This window comes from Lolium perenne, chromosome 4, assembly GCF_019359855.2.
Source record: "Lolium perenne isolate Kyuss_39 chromosome 4, Kyuss_2.0, whole genome shotgun sequence".
Lineage (NCBI taxonomy): Eukaryota > Viridiplantae > Streptophyta > Magnoliopsida > Poales > Poaceae > Lolium > Lolium perenne.
Genome location: NC_067247.2, coordinates 68,836,812 through 68,858,929, shown reverse-complemented (window position 1 = coordinate 68,858,929; position 22,118 = coordinate 68,836,812). Strand labels below are relative to the sequence as shown.

Sequence of the window (22,118 nt, the reverse complement as noted above, 5' to 3'; positions counted from 1 at the left end):
CGGCCTAAGTAAGGGCCGGATTATCCGGGGGCCGGATTATCCGGCCTCAGGGACAAAACCTGGACAAAATCCGGCCAAAAATCCGGCCCCCATCCGTAGCTGCTTTTCTTCCGGTCCTTAGCCGATTTCGGGGGCCGGATATTTCCGAAATATCCGGCCGGATAATCCGGCCCGGATATTTCGAAAAATCCGGCCTGGCAAAACCGCAGAAACACCAAAACTAAAACTAGCATCCGGACTCGATTTTGATGATCTTGGGCTTGTTTTGAAGCTAGGAACAAGCTCTACAAGATCATGCAGGAAACCATCATAGTCCAACAAGTTAGGATAGAAACAAATGATGAAAGGTTTGACCTATCTAAAAAAGACATACCGGTAAAACCTCCAATCTCGAAAATGCAACAAGTTGCCCATGCAAAAAACCATTCTCAATGAACTAGAGCTTGTCATGAGAATAAGCACAAGCTCTAAAACATCACATGGATAAGATACAAATAAAACCAAGAAAGATGATGAACCAAACTCGAAAACGCAATAAGTGATCTATGCGAAATCCGTTTTCGATGAACTAGAGCTTGTCATGAGAATAAGCACAAGCTCTAAAACATCACATGGATAAGGTCCAAATAACAACCAAGAAAGATGATGCAAGGATGCAAAGGTTTGAGCTCTCTCCGAACGATACGATCGAGTTACTCACTCGAGAGCCCTCTTGATAGTACGGCAACTAAACTATAAACCGGTCTCCAACTACACTATGAGACCGGTGAGAAACAAACCCTATCAAGAGCAAACCTTATACTTGCGCATTCCACTTGAGCTCGATGACGACGATCTTGACCTCAACAAGATGGAACGCCTTTCTTGCTTGTGCTTGCTTGACGAAGTCTTGTGGATTGCTCCCCCATAATCCACCATGGGAGAGCTTCTTCTTCGGCGCATCTTCACATAACCATGACCACCATGTGGATTGCTCCCCCATAATCCACCATGGGAGAACTTCTTCTTCGGCGCATCTTCACATATCCATGATCACCATATGGATGGCAAGACTCAAGCAAAGGATCTCTTCGAGATGGCTCATCTTGAACTTGCACTTCATTTCTTCATTCTTCATCATGTTGATGTCTTGAAGTAACTTGAGGGCTCACTTCATCTTCATCTTCAAGACATACTTGACACTTGATATCCTTCATCAATTTCTTCTTATTGCAACCTTGAAGCCAACATATGGTTCAAGCATTGCCTATGGACAACTCCTACAAATATAACTCAATGCAAACATTAGTCCATAGGGATTGTCATTAATTACCAAAACCACACATGGGGGCTCCAAGCACTTTCAGATACAGCTGACGGATCAGAAGTTCAGATACAATTCCTGGAACAGGATGATTGGAGAGCCGAAATCTTCAATTATTTAAAAGATTCGGCTCGGGGGGCACCTAAACGGATAAGATACAAAGCCATGAAGTATGTCCTTTTAGGAGACGACATGTTCTACAGGACGTTGGAAGGGTTGCTACTCAAGTGCCTGGGACCGACTGAGTCTAATCGGCTCTTACATGAGGTACATGAAGGAGCCTGTGGAACGCATCAGTCGGCTCATAAGATGAAGTGGTTGATCAGACGATCAGGGTTTTATTGGCCCACCATGGTTGAAGATTGCTTCAATTATTACAAGGGGTGCCAAGCGTGTCAGATGTTCGGGAAGATTCAGATGGTACCAGCATCAGCGATGAACCCCATCATCAAGCCTTGGCCGTTTCGGGGGTGGGGCATGGATATGATCGGCAAAATCCATCCGGCGTCGAGCAAAAAACACGAATGGATTTTGGTCATCACAGATTACTTCACCAAGTGGGTGGAAGCCGTCCCTATGAAGAAGGTGAAATCGGAAGATGTGATCAAATTTGTGAAAGAACACGTCATTCATAGGTTCGGAATTCCCCAAACGATCACGACCGATGGAGGTTCGGTCTTTGTTTCTAAAGAATTCAGGACGTTCTGCGATGACATGGGGATTAAACTGATCCGCTCATCCCCATACTATGCTCAAGCTAATGGACAGGCTGAAGCGTCCAATCAGAGTCTAATCAAGCTGATCAAGAGGAAAATTGACGAGAACCCTAGGGATTGGCATGAGAAGTTGTCAGAAGCATTATGGGCCTACCGCATGTCGTGCCATGGAGCTATAAAGACTTCGCCGTACCAGCTCGTCTATGGACAGGAAGCCGTATTGCCTTGGGAAATTACGGCTGGATCAAGACGCGTCACGTTTCAGAATGATTTGGCAGCTGAAGAATATGCAGCTTTGATGAGCGACACTATTGAGGACGCAACAGAGCTTAGGCTTTGGTCGTTGGAGAAGATTAAGGAAAACAAAGCCAGGGTGGCTCGTGCCTACAATAAAAAGGTTAGACCAAAGGAGTTCCAAGTTGGTGATCTAGTATGGGAAGCTGTGTTGCCATTAGAAACCAGGGACAAGGCATATGGCAAATGGTCTCCTAATTGGCACGGTCCGTACAAAGTTATCCAGGCCTTGAAGGGTAATGCATACATGCTGGAAGAGTTGAGCGGCGAAAAGTTCCCAGTGGCTGTCAATGGTCAACACCTCAAGAAATATTTCCCAAGCATGTGGGACGATGGGCAGTAAGATGTGGGGGCCGATCTAAAAATCGGCCAGAGAAAAAAAAAAAGAAAAAAATCACAGCCGGTGCGCAGACATCGACTTGAGAAAACGTATGGAGATAACAGTATGCAAATGCAGCCGATGCACGGGCATCGACTTCAGAAAAACAAAGCCGATACACTGATATCGACTCTAGAGGAATAAGCTCAGATTAGCAAGTTAACGGGATCGGTTCAAGCCAGAAATCATGATATGAGAGACGAATCTCCTAATGGTTGCTGAGGGATTCAATCTGATGGTTTGGGCGAGAATTAGGCCTGTTGAGGTGTTTAGGCAACAGCTTGGCCTCGGATAGCAATATGAGCCGATGTTCTGCTATCGGCTCCCTGTACGACAGTGCCATTCGACAATCGGCAAGGTTAACAAGGAAGCGACATTAATTAAGGGATTTTTCTTCATTAATAGGGGGATTCCTTACAAAGAAAGAGCCGATGGCTCAAGGGAGAAGAGGGCAAAAGCCAACTACTACTACTGATCCCTAATCTAGGGGCCGTTGCTGCCCTCGTCGTCGCTGCCTCCGGCGCAGCTGCTGAGAGGCTCCTCATCGGAGCTTCCGTAGCCTTCTATGGGGGCTTCATCTTCCTCATCGTCGTCCTCGCTGTCGTCGTCCCACCAGGTGCGGAGGCGCTTCGCTGGTGGGTAACCTTCAAGGGAGTCGTCGTCGTCGCCCTCCTCCTCCGCCTCTTCCTCGGAAGAGGTGAAATCGTCCCAGGAGAAGCGGTCGTCTTCGCTCTCCGCCTCTTCTTCCCCTTCGACGAGGAATTGAAGGTCGCCCTCTCCGTCGGTCAGGGATTTGTCATCCTCAGACCAGATGGAGGAATCGTGTTCCTCCTTGTCCCACGTCGTCGGGGCGAGAATGTCGTGTGCCGCCAACGAGCCCCACTCCGGCGTCGGCTCGCGGGAGGGGGAGGAGTCATAAAGGATCGACGAGGAAGAGGAGGAAGAGGAAGACATGGCTATGGGAGATTGGGGGTTTTTTGGGTGCCGATGGCCAGAACAGAGCAGGATGATGAAGTGGCAAACTGCTCAGAGCGGTTAAATAAAGGGGCTATGGTAAAAAATTCAATGCCACAGCAGTTTCCGAGGAGGCGGTACCCAAAGACAACGGTCAAATCACGCGGAATAGTTGAGAAGACAGGCATCATGATGAAGAATGCCGCGACGGTTCTCGCTCGCCATGACATGACCCGACGAAGAAAAAACGGAGTGATTTTGGAATTGATAATTCCAAAACCAGGGGGGCATGTGTTATCACCAGAATTTGACCAAGTCAGAGGTGGGCCACGATCAAGATGGGCTTGAAGATTATATACGAAGAAAATACGTAGATCGGCCTTATATGCAAAGTTGGGCTAGATTGCCCATATATCTGTAATATAATAGATCGTATCTTAGATAGAGTTTACCCGTGCACGGTTAGGTGCACGCCTAAATTAGAAAGTCCGCTGGACTATAAATATGTATCTAGGGTTTATGGAATAAACAACAACCAACGTTCAACCAACAAATCAATCTCGGCGCATCGCCAACTCCTTCGTCTCGAGGGTTTCTATCGGTAAGCAACATGCTGCCTAGATCGCATCTTGCGATCTAGGCAAAGACAAGCTCCATGTTGTTCATGCGTTGCTCGTATCGAAGCCTTGTTGATGGCGAGCAGCGTAGTTATCATAGATGTGTTAGGGTTAGCATAGTTCTTCGCGTAACATGCTATCGTAGTGCAACCCTTGCATGTCTAGCCGCCCTCACACCTATCTTAGGTGTGGGGGCGGCACCCCGCTTGATCATTGTTTAGTAGATCTGATCCGTTACGATTGCTCCTTGTTCTACAAGGATTAGTTTAATATCTGCAATAGTTAGGCCTTACAAAGGGGTGGAGGATCCAGCGGCACGTAGGGTGTCGTTCGCTGGCCCTAAACAGGATGTTCCGGGGATCAACCTTGTGTTGGTTTTTAGGCCTTGTTTAGGATCGGCTTACGATCACCGTGCGTGGCCGCGAGGCCCAACCGTGAGTAGGATGATCCGATTATGCGGTGAAAACCCTAAATCGTCGTAGATCTCATTAGCTTTATCTTGATCAAGCAGGACCACCATATATTCGTGCACCTCGTACGAATCATGGGTGGATCGGCTCCCTGAGCCGATTCACAGGATAACCTGAGAGCCGATCGAGGCTCGTATTTAATGTTTACGTGTATGCCATGCAGGAAACTAAGCGAGGCATCTCCATCACCTTCCTGACCAGGTATAGGTCAGGTGGCACGCCCTTGCATCAGCATCGGACGTGTGACCAGAAGGCTTTGCGGGCCGTCGCTCGGAGGGACCTCAGCCAGCCGCAGCTCTAGGTTGTTCCCGGCTCTACGGTGTTGCCCGTCGCTGCCCGCCGGTGGGTTTCTGACGACAACACTACTCCAACAACAACTACCGAGGGTATGAAACATTGGAGGAGGCACAACAAGAGTACATCACCTTACTGGAAGAGGAGCTACTGGAAGATCATGCCATCGATGAGGCAGTGCCATTAGCACAGTTGCCGCCGGAGGAAGTACAAGCTCAACAAGGATTACATCATCGCCTTCCTCATCGTGGTGATCGTGAGGATCTTCTTTTCTTAGTGGTGTCTGATCGTATGTAACATACTATGGCATGGTAATCTCACCCTATTTGAATTATGTTTGAATGATGGTAAGGATATGAAACTATGATTTGAGCAACCAAACAGCTGATTCCTGTTTTCCTGCGTGCAAGTTGGGCTGGAAACGGGCAACCAAACGATAGGGCATGGCTTCCTTCTCCGGCGCGCAAAAGTCCGCACAGGCTAGCAAACGACCCGCGTGTCATGGCCTATGGCCCGTTCGCGACATGTAGGGAGACCCATTGCATTCAGGCTACCAAACACGCCTTAGAGGTGGTTCCACATACTCAGCAAGCTATCGTATTTCAGAGATGACGATCGCACACGAAAGCTGGCTCAGCCTTCACAGTGTAACAGCGTGCTGAAACTATGCTGACCTGTGTGGGTAGAAGATGCAATGCTGTTAATTTGCTGTTTGGTTCATATCTTGCCTGGATTGTGCTCGTTATTTTGAGTGCAGATTCAGAGTTGCAGATCGCTGCATGATGGTCGGAGACGCCGTGAGCCCATGACGCCACCTCCATGATCCAGGCACACCCACCAACCAACTAACCAGACACTTCACGAGCGCCTGTCCTCCAATGACGCCGCGCCACGTCTGCTGTGATTTAAAAGCCAGTAATGTGCGCTCAACAACCAGCAGCTAAACCCCGCCAACCCTTTCCCGCCATATTAACTTCCGCGGTCTACTTATGCGATGCGCTCCCTCCAGTCCCCCATCCCCTGCACGACAAAATCTCACTCGTCTCCCAAGCACACTCCTCTAATTTCCTCTTGTGTGAGCGCGCGGCGACCGGAGACCATGCCGACGGCGATGGCGACGGCGGCGGGCATGGCGACGGGGCCAGGAAGCCGCGTGACGCGGTACGCCAAGTCCACGGCGGCGTCGGTCACGCCGGTGCGCCCCGGCAAGACGCACACGCTCTCGGCGCTGGACAACGCCATGGAGCGCCACGCCGTGCACCTGGTGCTCTACTGCCGCGCCGCGCCGGGCGTCGACCGGGACCCGCTCAAGGAGTCGCTCTCCGAGGTGCTCTCGCTCTACCCGACCATGGTCGGCCGGCTCACCCGCGGCGAAGGCGACGCGCCCGGGTCCGGGTGGATCGTCAAGTGCAACGACGCCGGCGTGCGCATGGTGGACGCCAGGGCCGCCGTCACGCTCGACGAGTGGCTCGCCACGGCCTCCGCCGACGACGAGATGGACCTCGCCTACTTCGAGCAGATGGGGTCCGAGCCCTACATCTGGTCGCCCTTCTACGTCCAGGTGGCTAATGCTCTCACTCATTTCTAATTGTAGTTCTCTCTAATGCTTCTCCTCACTACTTCAGTTTGTGAAACTATATTATCAAGTAGTATCATGTTAACTGTTTAGCTTGGCTTGACCATCGACATAAACATAGTCGAGATCTAAATTCAATTGCTACAGCATGCATAGCACAGTGCATTTGATTCACTTCATTGCTAGTGGAGCAGTTGTCATGTTGAAGGCAGGCTTGCAGTATTGTACAGCAGGGCAGCTCAGAAAATTTAATTGTCCGTAAATTTTCTCATTGCAATTCAATGTATCACATGCCTGCGGTCCGACCTGTGTGTATCGTAATGCAGCTGACGGAGTTCACTGACAAGTCGTACGCGCTGGGCCTGAGCTGCACGCACCTCCACAACGACCCCACGGCGGCCGCGCTCTTCTTCCACTGCTGGGCCGCCGCTCACCGCCGGAGCACCAGCCCCTACTCGCCCTTCCTCCACTCGCCGTCCTTCGCCGTGTCCCCGGCCGCCACGCCGCCTCCAGCGCCGCCAATGCTCGCCGCCAAGTCCACCTCCGCTCCGCCTAGGGCCGACGCCGCCGACTCCATGTCGTCCGCCACGTTCCACTTCCCCGCGGACGCGATGCGCGCGCTGCTGTCCTCCCTCGCGCCCGAAACCACCCCTTTCGCGGCGCTGGCCGCGCTCTTCTGGCTCCGCGTCGCCGGCGCCAGCACCACCGAGGAGAACGAGAAGGATCTCACGCTCGCGCTCGACTTCCGCAAGAAGATGCATGCGCCGCTACCGACGGGGTACTACGGCAGCGCCGTCCACTTCACGCGCGCGAGTGCCGACCTGTCCTCGGGGCTGTCGGCCGTGGCGGCCGCGCTGGACCGCCGCGTGGCCACCGTGCCAGAGGAGGAGCTGTGGGCCGCCGTGGAGTGGCTGCACGCACGGCAGGCCGACGGCGGCGAGCCCTTCCAGATGTACGGGCCGGAGCTCACCTGCATGGCGCTGGATCACCTGCCCTTGTACGGCGCCGAGTTCGTGGCCGGTGAGCCGCCCGCGCGCGTGGCCTGCCGCGTCGCCGGGGCGGTCGGCGAGGGCATCGTGATCGTCTTGCCGGCCGCCGAGGGAGACGCGGCGAGGGACGTGGTGGTGACGCTCCCCGCGGAGACGACGGCCAGGATCTGCCGCGACGACGAGGTGCTCCGGTACGGCGCCGAGGTGGTGGCTGGGACCAAGGTGGAAACAGGGGCCAAAGCCAAGTAGGATCCAGCCTAATAAACACTGCTGGTGTTAATGGTTTCGCTATGTTTTCATTTTAGTTTGCTGGTGACGCCTTCAAATGATTTTGATCATCAAAATTTGATGTATCCTGTTGTGATGCGTTGGTGAAATGTACCTGTTGTTCTCCTTTTTTATGACATCGTGAATGCTAGTGTTGTTGCTATTGCTGGAGTTTGGTCAACATTGTATGAGACTCAGATTTATTCACGTTGAAGATTGGCCATAGTAAAAATTTACTTAATTCTTGCTTAACTGAAGATTAGCTTAGTTTGTTGATTACATTTGATTTGTTACCTGACATGAGTTATAATTTAGATTTTTCCGTAGTGTTTTTTGATAAAAAAAATATATTATGAACACTAATTGAATATCCGTGCGTTGTCATGGTTCTCACAGCACGAGTATTCACTTGTCGCACAAGTAAATTTAATGCACAAAAAATTCACATGTAAATTTAATGCACAAAAAATTCACATGTAAATTTAATGCACAAAAAATTCACATGCATTTAGAATATGTTCAAACTCTGATGAGCTCTATTTCCAAAAAATCGCATAGCATTACTTCATGCAATTAACCGTTGAGGTTGATCTTTCCATTAATTGCAGCACATGGCATAACAAAGGTACTACTAAACATGCAAGTAGAGTAAAAGAAAATAGAATACACCGTAATCAATGATCAGACCAGATCATACAACTGTAAACTCGATCTGATTAGCCTTCTCACATAACAACTGCAAAATTCCAAGGTTTTCTTTGCTCATCATCCACATTTGTACATTAAACTCTTTGCATTCACTTTTTTTCTTTCAAAAACGCATAAGCATGCAGCCTTTTTCGTAGATAGGGGAAGAGTCAAATACAATGATCCAACACATAAGACAAGCAAGGAAAAAACCCTCAAATTACACCCCTCACAAGAAACCCACTAATTTCAACTTTCCACCTCCCCTACAATGGCATCAAGAAGAAGTGCTTCCGTATTTGACTCTTTTTGAAAATCCTATTGTTCCACTCGATCCAAATCGACCTAAGCACTAAGAGGAAGAGGGAACGCATTCGAGATTGCAGCTTGGTCAACCAAGTGTCAATCACCTTCCGCCACCACTCGATAAGACAATCCACCGAAGTAAGTGCAAAAGAGGGGCAGTCCAAACCCCTCAAGACTTCGATCCAAATGCTCCGAGAGAAGGGACATTGACGAAGAAGATGGCCAATCATCTCAGAGTCTTGCAAGAAGAAAGTGCAAGATTCATCATTGTTCAAGCCATGGAAAGGTACCACCTCAAAGAGTTAAGTGCAAATAGCAGATCGCGGAATGTGAAAGAGTTGTTCAATCTGAGACATTCAAGCCTTAGAGTCACCATTGAGAGGGCTTTTACTGCTTTGAAGAATAGGTTTTAGGTCCTTGACCAGACACTCTTTCACACTTACGACGCTTAAGTCAAGTTGGTTCTTGGTTGCTATATTATTCATAACTGGATCTTAGGTTGGGGTGATGATGAGTATGCTCATTAAGATTGTTGTTCCCATGATTGATTTTCTGCTGAACTGGTACGTTCGCATAGTACGGTTACGCCTGGCCGTACCGGCGGTCATTGAAATGTCTCTTTTTGCGACAATTTTTTTTGAGTTGGCTCATCATTTTGGTACGACCATGGCTAGCCATAGGAGTGATCGTTAAAACGTTTGTGATTACTTGATGATTTGTTTTCTTCAAAATTTCTTTGTGGACTTGTTTATGTCAGTTTTGGTACATAAAAATGATAGTATTTGCAACACTAGTATAGTAATTATTTTCAGTGAATATTATTAGAGAGATGATGACCATGTTCTTCTCCTCCCCTTTGCTCAAACTTTGAACACTTTTATTAACAATAAGAACAAAAAAGAAAACTAAAAACTTGCTCTTCCATACTATTTACCATGGGTTGCCTCCCAAGAAATGCTTTATTTTAAGTCGTTTAGCTCGACCTAAATAAAGATTAACTCTTCTTTGCAATGGGGACTCCAACCCGAAAGGAGTTCTCTTTTAAGGTGATTATTTTTGTCTCTGTTAGCCTTGTTCTTCTTTCTAGAGAAATGAACAATAAATGATGCACATGAGGGTAATTTAAATCTCACGTCCTCAATTTTGAATTATTTCAAAGTTTTAAAAAAGATTAGATGTCGAAAATAATGTACTTATAAACTCGAAAAAATCTAAACTCGAAATATCCTATAATTTGGGCTGCAAAAAAGATAAAATAGGACATCTAAATTAGTGAACGGTGCAAATTTCAGTCCTCCATAATATGTAATATTTTTTCATTGTTTGTAAAACCAGAATATAAGGTATTTTGGATTCAGATTTTGCATGTTTGTTGATTCCATCATTATCTACATCTAGAATTTTACTGTAAGTTTATTTGAGCTAGGGATTTTATTGTAAGTTTTCAGCTGTCAAATGAGTTTTTTAAATTTTTGAAGAAAAGCGAGTTACTTGTAGCTCGAGGTCTAAAAATGAATTTCTGGCCTAGATCAAGGAATGGCGGATTGAAGTAAGGAAATAAAAAAATCGGCCTATAAAATAGAAGCAGAGACGTACTGCCTGATGTTTAAGAAGTATCCTAAAAAAAAGTGCAACAACTCAACTATAGAATTTTCTTAGCAAGAACTCGACTGCGAATAATTGCACGATTTACAGGAGCTAATGCGATACGATTTTCCATCAGAGATTACCGTAGAAGATTGTAGGACTGACGATAGGACGATAGCAGCACAACTTTTGCTCGATGAAAAGTTCGATTTCTAGTTTCTAGACCAGACCTATTAAATAGGACGCGACGCGCATACTTCGAATCAAAAGGCAGGTAAGCGCTCGAAGGAGGCAATTCATGGATAACCCTTGTCACTAAGCAAAGGCAACGCATCTTCTGGTAAAACGCACGTACTAACAAGCGGCACAAATTGTCCTCCCTCGAGACGGCACCACATGAGTCACCCGATCCCGGGCCCACGCGTCAGCCACCCAGAACCGCCCCCGCGAGTCGCCAACCGCCGAGAAGCCTCCTGAATCTTCACTCCCTCTCTCGCGCCATCCTCCCTCTGTTCCCTGATCCCTTCTCCTTAAAACTCTCCGCCCACGCGAGCACTCTCACCTCACCGCCGCACCGAGGACCCAAAGTACGACACGTGCATCCTTCGAGCCGCCGAGCGAGCCATTTCCGACCACCGTCTAGAGCAGAGTAGAGAGATCTCAGGGACAGTTCGATCGAAGATGTATCTCCGGCCGCCGCCCAAGGGCCCCCAGTGGGGCGGCCCGGCAGACACGGAGGCGGGGTTTGAGGCCCGGCCACTCTACCCGATGATGCTGGAGAGCCCGCAGCTGCGTTGGGCGTTCGTCCGCAAGGTGTACACCATCCTCTCCATCCAGATGCTGCTCACCATCGCCGTCGCGTCCGTCGTCGTCTTCGTGCGCCCCGTCGCGCTCTTCTTCGTCTCCTCCCCCGGCGGCTTCGGCCTCTACATCTTCCTCATCATCCTCCCGTTCATCGGTACGTGCATCACGCGCGCGCGCGCGCATACTCAAGATCGTTCTCCTCTGTTTTCTTTCTTGGACCGTCAGTTAACATTTCCTCTGTCTCTCTGCGTTTTCATTCAAACTGCAGTGCTGTGTCCTCTGTACTACTACTACCAGCGCCACCCGGTGAACCTGCTGCTGCTGGGCCTCTTCACGGTGGCCATCAGCTTCGCCGTGGGGCTCACCTGCGCCTTCACCAAGGGGGAGGTGATCCTGGAGTCGGCCATCCTCACGGCGGTGGTGGTGGTCAGCCTCACGGCGTACACGTTCTGGGCGGCCAGGCGCGGCCACGACTTCAACTTCCTCGGCCCCTTCCTCTTCGCCGCCATCATGATCCTCATGGTCTTCGCGCTCATCCAGCTCTTCTTCCCGCTCGGCCGCATCTCCCTCATGGTCTACGGCGGCCTGGCGGCGCTCATCTTCTGCGGCTACATCATTTACGACACCGACAACCTCATCAAGCGCTACTCCTACGACGAGTACGTCTGGGCGGCGGTCGCGCTCTACCTCGACGTCATCAACCTCTTCCTCTCCCTCCTCACGCTATTCAGGGCGGCCGATTCCTGAAGTGTCCTGCGGTCCTGCTTAGCGTAGACATCTACCTTTCCCTGCCATTGCGATGTGCTTTGCTTGTGTTCGTGCCGCTGCTGCCACTGATCTTGTAAATTAATATATTAATTTTTGACTTGCTTTACATAGTTTGCTATATGTAATTTGTGCTTTGCCAAGATTGTTGGATGAAATGAAATCGAGCTGGCTCTCTGTTCTAGCTCTTGCGTCTGCCACTGCTCTGTTCTGTATCTTACATTGGGCATGTTGTCCTCGCGGCGATTAACCCAACCAACACGATGATCTTCTTGCTTTACATGTAAGTTGTACTTCGCCAAGACTGTTGGATCAAATGAAACCGGCATGCTAGCTAGCTGGCTCTGTTGCAGCTCTTTCTCGTGACATCCATCTTACCTTCGCTTGCGCGTGTTGTCGAGTAGCCCAGCGAGCCGGAACAACGTAGCGTGTGTAGTGTGCTGGTAGGGATGTAAGGGTCGGATCGGATATCCTTTATCATAGCGGATAATAGTTGGATGCGGATTATACCGAATTACGGATATGAGACGGATTCGAATCCGGATCGGAATCGGATTATTAAGCAAATATACACATAAAAATAGAAGCATGTTTTTTTTATGTAAAATACATTTATAGTTATAGACTGTAGCTAAATGTGCACACTTGTTCCGTTAAATGTGCACACTTGTTCCGTACGACAAATCAAATTGCGTGCAACATACATAGTTTAGCTGATGAACTAACTATATTGTCTGAATATTTAGGATTGGGCTAATTTTATCGAATTATCCTCTTTGTGTACCTTAAATAATCCGCAAAAAGTGGCGAATAATCATTATCCGTCAGATAGTATGAATACCATATTCGCTAAATATCTGCTTGATCACTATCCACATCAACATCCATATCCGATCAACATCCATATCCGATCCGACGGAATTTCAAAAAATGCATACCATAGCCTAAAAATGGATACGGAGCGAAAATTATCCGTACCATTTACTAGGAATGGGCAGCCAGTCCGGAGGCCCGACCTAGCTCAGCCTGAAAATTCTGGACCGGGCCAAGATCACCCATTGGATTGGGTTTGGGCCTGAATTTTGAGCTCAATGGTCGGACCAAGATTGGACCTCCGAATGTGTGATTTGGGTAGGATTTGTTCCGGGCTGCTCGGCCTGGCCAAGCTTTTCCATGCTTTGGGCTGGGATTGAACCTGATTTCTAGGCTCAACAATGGGGTTGGACTCGGGCCTACGTTCCATTCGGGCTTTTTCAGGTTCGACCTGATCCGAGTTTTGCCCACTATAAACATGAATCATGTAGATGAAGTCTAATGAGGCCGACTAGACAGCATACGCACTTTGATTCGGATATTAAATATGTCGGACGTATTTTAGACATCAAATACCAAATGTATTTATATTTTGTTGGTTTGGGTATTTCGGATATCAATATATTTATTTGGGTTTGGGTTGTGCATAATTTTTTTTGCTATGTCTCTTCTTATATGTTTGAGTCGGAATTGGAGGCAAGCTTGCTGGCCAATACATTTCCTTTTTCTCCCATCATCATGGAGGCCTTGTTTGTTTAGGTAGGGGTAAGCCGAAGGGTTGACATATGTTTTTTCCTTCATTATCTTGAACATTGTGGCTATAAGAAGAACGAGGTTCACAACTTCAAATATTGACACTTTTTATGAGAATTTTTCATCGATCTTCACTTTCTTTTGTTGATTTTTATCTTTCAACTAACGTTAATCTTCTATTTTTCTATTCTTAATATGTGATCCCATTTTCCTGCACATGCAAGGTATCCATCTCATCAAGCATCACTGAGCAATCATAACCTGCCACCTAAGCAATTCTTCCACGTCATCATCTACATGACTCATGTAGCCATGTACTACTACCGTCATTTCCCCTTCCAAACCATGCAAGAAAAAATTTAGCGCTGAAGGCAAAAGAGGATTGGTCTTCCTATTGAATCCTTCCTAATTAATGATGAAAATTGTTACCAATTCAGGGCTTTAATTCCTAATCCTGTTGGCCCTCCTCCTTAATTTCCAGCGTGAGGAATTATCTCTATCTACTGTATGTCTCCAGAACCTCTTCATCTCCTCCACGATCTCTCGCGAGAAATACGCAAAAAATGGTAAAGGCATACAAGCAGACGTTTCTGCCTTATAAATACCTTGCTCTGCCTTGTGCTAGGTTGTGTATCAGTTGGATGTACGCGCCACTTCTCATACAACTATCTTCTTTCCTCACCCCACCTTCTCTGTCACATCGATGAGAACCAAGTTCTGCTATGTTTCATGGAAGGCATAGCAAGACGACGGGGGCAACCGCGCTCAAGATCGGTGGAGTAAGGAGTCTGATCAGAAATGAGGTAGATGGCTTGATCGGCGATTGCAATGAGTTCTGGTGGAGGCAGATAGAACCCGATCAACGAGCAGAGTTGTTCTTGAGAAATCACAAGATCGGGTCAGCTATATGTTGAATCCACCGAGATGGTAATAACGGACAAAAAGGTGGTGAAATTTGTTGTCTCATATTTTGATTGATCGAAAATTAGGTGAGAAAATATTTACAGTACTAATTTTTTCCACCCTTTTGCCGTTTAATTCGTTGATCATGCCCTTCTGTTTTGTGGGGGATTCCATCCTCGTGATAAAGAAACAAGCAGCTGAATTTCCTGATTTATTCGGATTGCAGAGATGGCCACAACATGTGTTGTGTAACAATGCAATCAGCTTATCAGTCGTTACAAAGCCATGGCTAATTATTTGGTCCCCGTCATGCTGGTCACTAAATGGAGATGACAATAATTTATACTCTGTACCATCCTTGGAACCAATTTTCAGGTGGCTCGGAAGTCCCGTGGTTAGACTTTTATTCATAGCTATGGTACCATCGATCATTTGACTAAAATGAAAATATTTCAGCTCCGTGCTCTACTGCTCTGTGTACCATCATTCCTAAACAATCAGAACATCCCCGATGCACTTCGCCCTCTAATGTTAATCTACACTTCTCACAGTTAATAGCACAACAAAACTTATAAGTTTTATGTGTTTGTCATTTTCCAACCTGTTAAATGAAAGAAAAAGAACATCTGCAGATTAGGAAAAGTATGCACTCCATGTGTCAGGAAATAGGACGTTTTATATTTGCAGTGTATTTCCATTCCCTTCTTCCAATATTACATTTGCTCTTATAAATACATAATTTCTTATTATATATGTACGCATGCCACTTGCACATCATAACAATGTTATTATGTTTGCGAATAAATTAGCAGTAATAGAACTACAAATCGTACAAGTCCTGTATTTCATTTCACTATATTTTGAAACTTTAATAACATATTTCACACCTTCGTGTACCGTGTATACTGCGTTATTTCATCTATGGATTATATGATATCATGTGTTCATGACTAAAGTTCCCGCCGCAACGGTGCGGGGTAGCATCTAGTATCTATAAAATTCATTCCCACTAAAAAGCATTTAATGTTTGCAAGCTAAAATCTGGTGCAGCCACATCACCCTAATTATTTATGTCCGTCGGATTTCAGATATATGGTCTCTAATTGTCTGTCGTTGGAAGCCTCTTCCCATCGCATATGGTTCAAAGTATATCTCTGGGAAAAAACTAAAGCGTTTCTCTTATAAAAAAAAAGTAAACACTATCCATCGCAGTCCGATGGGAAACGATTTGTCGGACCTCTCCAACGACATCCATAACGTTTCCATCGAACGGTCTGGTTGAGTACTTTTTTTACCCGTTAACCACGCATGTTTACCGACCGAAATTCCGGAATTTGTGGTCAGTTATCACCTCCCTCCTCCTAAAGCCTCCCAAATCTACTACCCCAAATCGGTATGCGCCGCTGTCGCCATGCTTCCCCGCCTAGCCCCTCTCCCCTCAGCTCTGCTTCCTCCCATCCAGGTCGAGTCCACCGCCCATCCCTTGTCTATCTCGTGCGCCGGCGGCATGCATGACGCTCCGCCGCGGGGAGACGTCATCGGGGCATTATTGACCGGCCGTCGGCTAATCTGCAATGCGGCCGATGCCACGGGTGTAGGCTGCGTCCACCGTTCAGGGTCACCATCTGGATCCCCTTCAACGACTACACGATCTGGGAAAAGGTACGTAATAGCAACTCACCTACGTCCCCTCCCCGTGCGTGCCTATTTCTGAAATTTCTGAACGTCAACTCCTTGTAGTCCTCTACCATTGGATTTGTGTAATCTAATTTATTAGCCAGTTCATATACCGATATGTGGTCACAAGATAATTTTTTTCTGCTTCCATGTATTGCTTGTTGTGCTGTGCGAGATCTATATTCTTGCTTTGTGTTTACCAGGTTTTTCAAAAAAAATAAAAATTCGAGAACGTTTATCAATCACATAGAAGAAAGGCCAAGACGGCCGGTACAAAGCCAAGAAGGCTACAACTCCACTCCACGATACAACGCCAAGCGGCAAACAACACACCCTCAACACACCCGATGATAAACGACTCTTCTTGCCCAACATTCTGCCACGAATGGCGAGAAGAGGAGCACAAGGCTTCAGGACCGCGTCACGAACCAAGCAAACACCGACTCGACCTCGACTCCAAGGTAACCCAGACCAACGTACCTCCCCTCATGCGCCTAGAGGAGTCGGCGAGAAGAAGGCAGGGTCTTGACGGACTTGGGGAAGACATCGAACGAAGCACCTGCCATGTCGTACATTGCGCCCCGGAAGCGCAAGCCTTGGGCCGCGGCCACCACCTGCAGCACATCACCAACCCCAAACTCCAAAAGCCGCATCGGTCCCTCCTCGATGGCCTGGACGACGTCTTCAAGAAGATAACGACACCTTGGCGCCGCCACCGCCTGGTTCGGTGAACCGGACCTAGGGTTTCCCCTGGCATCAGAGGTAAAGGAAGGCACGGTGAAGGCTACGACCACGCATTCAGCAAGGTAACGGCGCCCGCAGGCGTCGCCGTGATCAGCATCGGCCACCGCCGAGAAGGACTTTCGCCCGGCCATACACCGCAACCCCGATGCAGTTGGAGCAGATAGGGGATGAGGATGAAAGTCGCCGGCTTTAGCCACCACCACCCAGAGAAGAGGAACATCGACGGTGGCGAGGGTTGTGCCCACCACCGGCAACAGCCGCCGGCCAGATCGGGGACCCAATCCCGCATCCGACGCCGGGGCCTCGGCCAACTAGCCTGCACCGCGACACCACCATGGCGCCCGGCAGCAGCAGCTAGCGCCGCCACGCCGCTGCAGCAACCGCCTCAGCCCCGCCCTGGCCATGGCCATGGCCACCAACGGACCCGAGGCTGCCGGCGCCGCTGCAGGGCCATCCCACCGGAGGGGGTTGATCCCCTCGTCACCACCGAGGCTCCGAACTCGCCGGGGAGGGCCGCGCCACCACGCCGCCGCCGAATCCCCACCGAAGAACGCCGTCGCAGCCGCGAGGAAGGGGAGCCGCCGCCCGGGGGAGAGGCCCCCGCCGCCACCGTCACCACCAAGGCTTTGCCCGGCGGGTCCTCCGGCGGCGGCGAGGGGGAGGGTGGAGGGAGGGGGCGCGCCTGGGGGCGGCGGCGCGGAAGCCTAACCCTAGGGAGCGCGGGGTGGAGGCAGGAAAGAGCATCAGGTTTTTCAAAAATTATACACCGATGATTAGGAAGTTTGGTACATATACAGACAAATTGGAACCAACCATTGCTATATTATAATTTTAAGTTTTGTCTGCTTTACTAAGATTTCAATATGCTACAATTTGCTACTTCTGTGTTTCCATGCTTCCAACAAGCATCACACGTTGTTTCCAGCATAGATGAGTATACTGAGATAGCACTGTACTCCGAAATATCTATGATTTCAATATAGATTGGTTATATGAAATAGTACTAATTCCTTTCTTCCAGTTTCAGTTTTCAATGCTTCCAATATATATGATTTATGCCGAGATAATCTCTTGCTTTGAAATATCCATGCTTACTGTGAATATTACATGTTTCTCTTGCGCTTAGAAAGTTTGGGGCATATAACCATGCTTCTTCCTCCTTGATTTGTTCTTATCATTTTCATATCAATATTGCCCTTGTGCTACAAGTTATGACTTTTCAGGGTTCGAAGCTTTTACGTCGTACTAGTTATGTTGAATAGCATAAAATTGATGCTTCCAAAGCATGTATGTATTTTTTCATGGTAGTTTGCAAAAATAGAACCATGCTTCAACCATTTTTTTTTGCATTTTTCTTATTTAAATTGTCAATATCATTGCATTTTAAACATTGCCCCATGCTTCCTACATTTCTCATATGCTGAACATGATTCAAGTCACCACATATTACATGTAACCTTTTTCCAATGGTTGCTACCTGCAGGCTCAAACGACATTGACGATGAGCATGTCGAGGTAAAGATTATGTTGGCCAATGTATCAGGTTTGAAGCACCGCCGCTGAGACACGCGACTTCTCATGCCGCCGGAATCAATACCGGTGTGATTCCCATAGTGCCCCGGTACCCTTCACTAACAGGTTCTTACCAGGAGGCATGAATGATTACCGATGGTGTCATGAGGTCGCCGTCGATGAGCCTCTGATATTTCCTGTTAATGTTGTTCTCAAACATATCGATCTACAAGCCAGGCGTGCTTGCTTCAATGATCTTGTAGGTGTGTCCCTTGTGCATGTGTCATCGCCATGAGAGGTGAATGGCGGGCATTGTGCCAGATAGTACAAACCCTCTGGCAACAGATTCTTATTGTATACAGAAGCAAATTTTGATTTAGTGGAAGCAAATTGCATCCTAAATAGGAAGTATTGATAATAGAAAATACTTTTTTTCCTTCGGAGGCAAATTATAAGATCTTTTGTAAGCAATGTTGATTGAAATAAATTTTGTTACATTGGAAGCAACACTATTATCGTTGTCAGCAAATTATACTCTTTGTTGGTTGCATGTTGGTACAGATGAATAATTGTTGCATATTTTCTAGTCTTGGAAGCAATCTCGCCGGCTACTAGAAGCAACACATTCTTGGTAGGAAGCAAAGTTAAGTTGAATTACAAGAAAATTTACCAGTTGGAAACAAATGCTTCTGTTACTGGAAAGCAATGCTTCTGTGGCACACAATGACAAAAATATGCTGTTGTGACTAAGACTAGTCATAGTGGGAAGTAACATAGAGTAGTAACATGCACATGTTACTAACTCTATGTTACTACCTTCATAGTGGTTAGTAACATCAATGTAGTATCATATATGTCTTCATTAATTAGCTTATAGACTCATTGTATCTTGAGAAGTGTGATGTTACAGTAACTAGCTATGTTACTCCATCCTCCTCTCTCCTCATTAACTCACTGCCACATAAGCAAATTTGCTGAGTTGGACACTTAGTTACTAGTGAAGTTACTCCCACTATGAGACTGCTCATAGTGGGAGTAACTTAGGTAGTAACATCACACATTTCAATGTGTTTTGGTGACATGGTATAGCAATAAATGAAGAATGAGAGGGAGGTGGTAACTAGCTATGTTACCATAACATCACACACCCCAAGATAAAATGAGTCTACAAACCAATAAATGAGACTTTGCATGATACCTTCTCTAAGTTACTTTCCACTATGAAAGTAGTAACATGGACTAGTAACTTATGCATGACACCACCTTATGTTACTCCCCACTATGAGCAGCCTGAGTAGTCTAAGAAAAACGTACCAATTCATTTCTCACATTTACTAGTCAGAGGCAATTCATTATTTCTTATAATTATTTCCTAAAATTACGGGATTGTTTTGGTTAGATTTGGCTGTTTTTTATTGGAATCAGTTTAGGGAAAGTAATCAAAGCTGCCAGGCCCACACATGCATGTCGTTGAGGGATCGGTGATCAGTTTGAATCGTATGGCAACAGAGCAGTCCGATAGAATGGCAGCCATCGGGTTCCGATCCCTAGTGGCCCCAGATAAAAAAATTCTCCACAAGCTGAATGTTTCCCAGTCATGTGGTCTTCTACGGAGTATTAAGTGCTACTTCCTGGCTTTCCCACCAGACATTTAATTGTCCTCATTAGTGCAACTCCAATGGCAAAGCCGGTTGTTGCCTATAAGCAAGATGACATGTCATCTATAGCCAATATGTAGCCAATAATTACAATAGTTGGCTATAAAAATGTAATATTTTTTCAATGGATGACCCATTTTTCATTCACACAACTTGACTAGGAGCACGTGCTAGAGCTTGCTCTTGCATAAGAGTCCACTTACATTCTCTCTTTTCTCTCTCTCTCCTCCAACTAGACACAAATATATTATTTTAATCATTGTAGTCAGCTGATTAGGATTTATTGTACTTGCTCTTAGTATGTGTGGAGGCAAGAGTAGCAGCCAGAAAACGCATGGCCTTTGGATTTCAAATTCTAATATTACAACTGCAATCAATTATGTTGCCTCCTATCATTTCACCTTTCCATTGTGTATAAATCATTTCCCGATTCAGAACCTTCACAGATGCTGGGAGCCTGGGAGCACCAGTCACATGAAGTTGAGCAAGCCGTGCTGAAGCATCTCCCGCTGGTCGGGTTCTTTGTCTTCACCATTTTGCTGCTCTACTCTAGCGTGCAGTTGAAATCGACTCTGTCTGGCTAGGTGCGGAGCAGGAGGTTCGTGACATTAGTGTGGCCTAGACCACGATGAAGATACCCATTAAGGGGGCATAGGCAAGTCGGCGCTGATCCTACATCTCCTCCTATGGTGGCATGTGAAGTCTGCTAATATAACAGTGGCATCACATGTCTATGAGGAACGGGGAGTGAAGGTAAGTGGTGCCCAACGATCTCCTAAAATTAGATTCCCAGTTTGCTCTCCTTTCAACAGTCCTCTTTAATTGTTTTAACTGTTAACCATATTTGATTTGCAGCATTGCTCAGTGTGGCTAGAGTAGAGGATGGTCAGCCAAAATCTATTGGAACTCGCCTGCAATAGTGCCCATCGTCTCAGGTGTATTTGTGATGTTAGTCTAGCAGTTTATTGAAAGATGAATTCATCATAACCATGTGAGATTGGAAAATAAAATTTTAATTAAGTGCCGGGTGTGCTGCCTCTTTCAATGGTGAAATATTCATGTGAGCTCACCTGCACATAGTCAATGGATTATTGTAAATTGGTGTGGCTTCATCTTGAGCCCTACAGGCGGTTTGGGCACTCTAGCATCATAGAGAAATAAGAAAAAGCTCCCCAAGGATCAGACAAGCATGAGCAGAACCCAATTCCTTCTTTCATGTATGAATTGCGACAATGTAGTATGTTTGGTATTCCAGCGAATACATCGGTTTACTGTGGAAAAATTAGATAATACTCGAAAGTGCAGCTTGCATTACTGTACACTACACAAGAACCTTTCCATTTTTTCATACTTAATCTTCTACAGTCTTTGGTTCTGCTATGATTCTCAAGCAGTAGTAAATTACTCCTTACCATATAAATTATCTTATATTTTGCGTTATCTTACGGGTTAGTGTCGAGGTTGACATAGAATTTCCTAATACTATTGTGGCAAATGTAATCAACTGATAATTAAGTGACTCCATATATTGATGTCTCTTCTTGATTCATTTAGATTGAAAGAATCAACTTATGTAATGTTATGCAGAACAACCAATCCAGAAAGATCTTCCTATGGAATATTGCCAACTTGTTATGTAAATGTTTGATATCTCCCTGAAACTTTTCTTCTTTATAAGATCCTATTAGATTTAATGATAGTTTGTTTGTGTGTATTTAACGTTGTGTTGGTACTTTAACTGCAATATATACGAATTTTCCTCTTGCTCGATGGTACATGTAGATTCTATAGCTGAAATTGTCGTAGTATATGCCGCGGCAAAGCTCAACGCTTGATCCCCAGAGGACCAAACCGTCAACATCATTATTGGGTAGCGACTGTGATGAGCTCTTACATGTTCTCCATGTCAAACATTCTACCAAGACCGAAATGTCAACGTGGATGTTTCTTGAGACGAAGGTTGACATTGATGTTTTTCTTGCGGGACTTAGTAGCACCAGTCCATAACTGAGTTAGTTTTCATTTTTTTTTCCTACTTATTTTTCTCCAA

The 22,118-nt window shown here is 46.6% G+C and overlaps 2 protein-coding genes and 1 long non-coding RNA gene across 3 annotated transcripts; all 3 read left to right on the top strand.

Annotated features, from left to right (window-relative positions):
• Positions 1-6,023: 6,023 nt before the first annotated feature.
• Positions 6,024-8,022, top strand: LOC127292888 (protein ECERIFERUM 26-like). Its single transcript, XM_051322408.2, has 2 exons — positions 6,024-6,588; positions 6,930-8,022. The coding sequence occupies exons 1-2, from the start codon at positions 6,127-6,129 to the stop codon at positions 7,839-7,841; spliced, it is 1,374 nt and encodes a 457-aa protein (XP_051178368.1). The 5' UTR covers positions 6,024-6,126; the 3' UTR covers positions 7,842-8,022.
• Positions 8,023-10,975: 2,953 nt separating this feature from the next.
• On the top strand, positions 10,976-12,192 carry LOC127292887 (protein LIFEGUARD 2). Its single transcript, XM_051322407.2, has 2 exons — positions 10,976-11,397; positions 11,512-12,192. Exons 1-2 carry the CDS (start codon positions 11,121-11,123, stop codon positions 11,988-11,990), a joined length of 756 nt encoding a protein of 251 aa, XP_051178367.1. The 5' UTR covers positions 10,976-11,120; the 3' UTR covers positions 11,991-12,192.
• A 3,586-nt stretch (positions 12,193-15,778) lies between these two features.
• Positions 15,779-18,960, top strand: LOC127292886 (uncharacterized). Its single transcript, XR_007845414.1, has 2 exons — positions 15,779-16,139; positions 18,382-18,960. It is a non-coding gene; the product is annotated as an uncharacterized lncRNA (long non-coding RNA).
• The last annotated feature ends 3,158 nt before the right edge of the window (positions 18,961-22,118 follow it).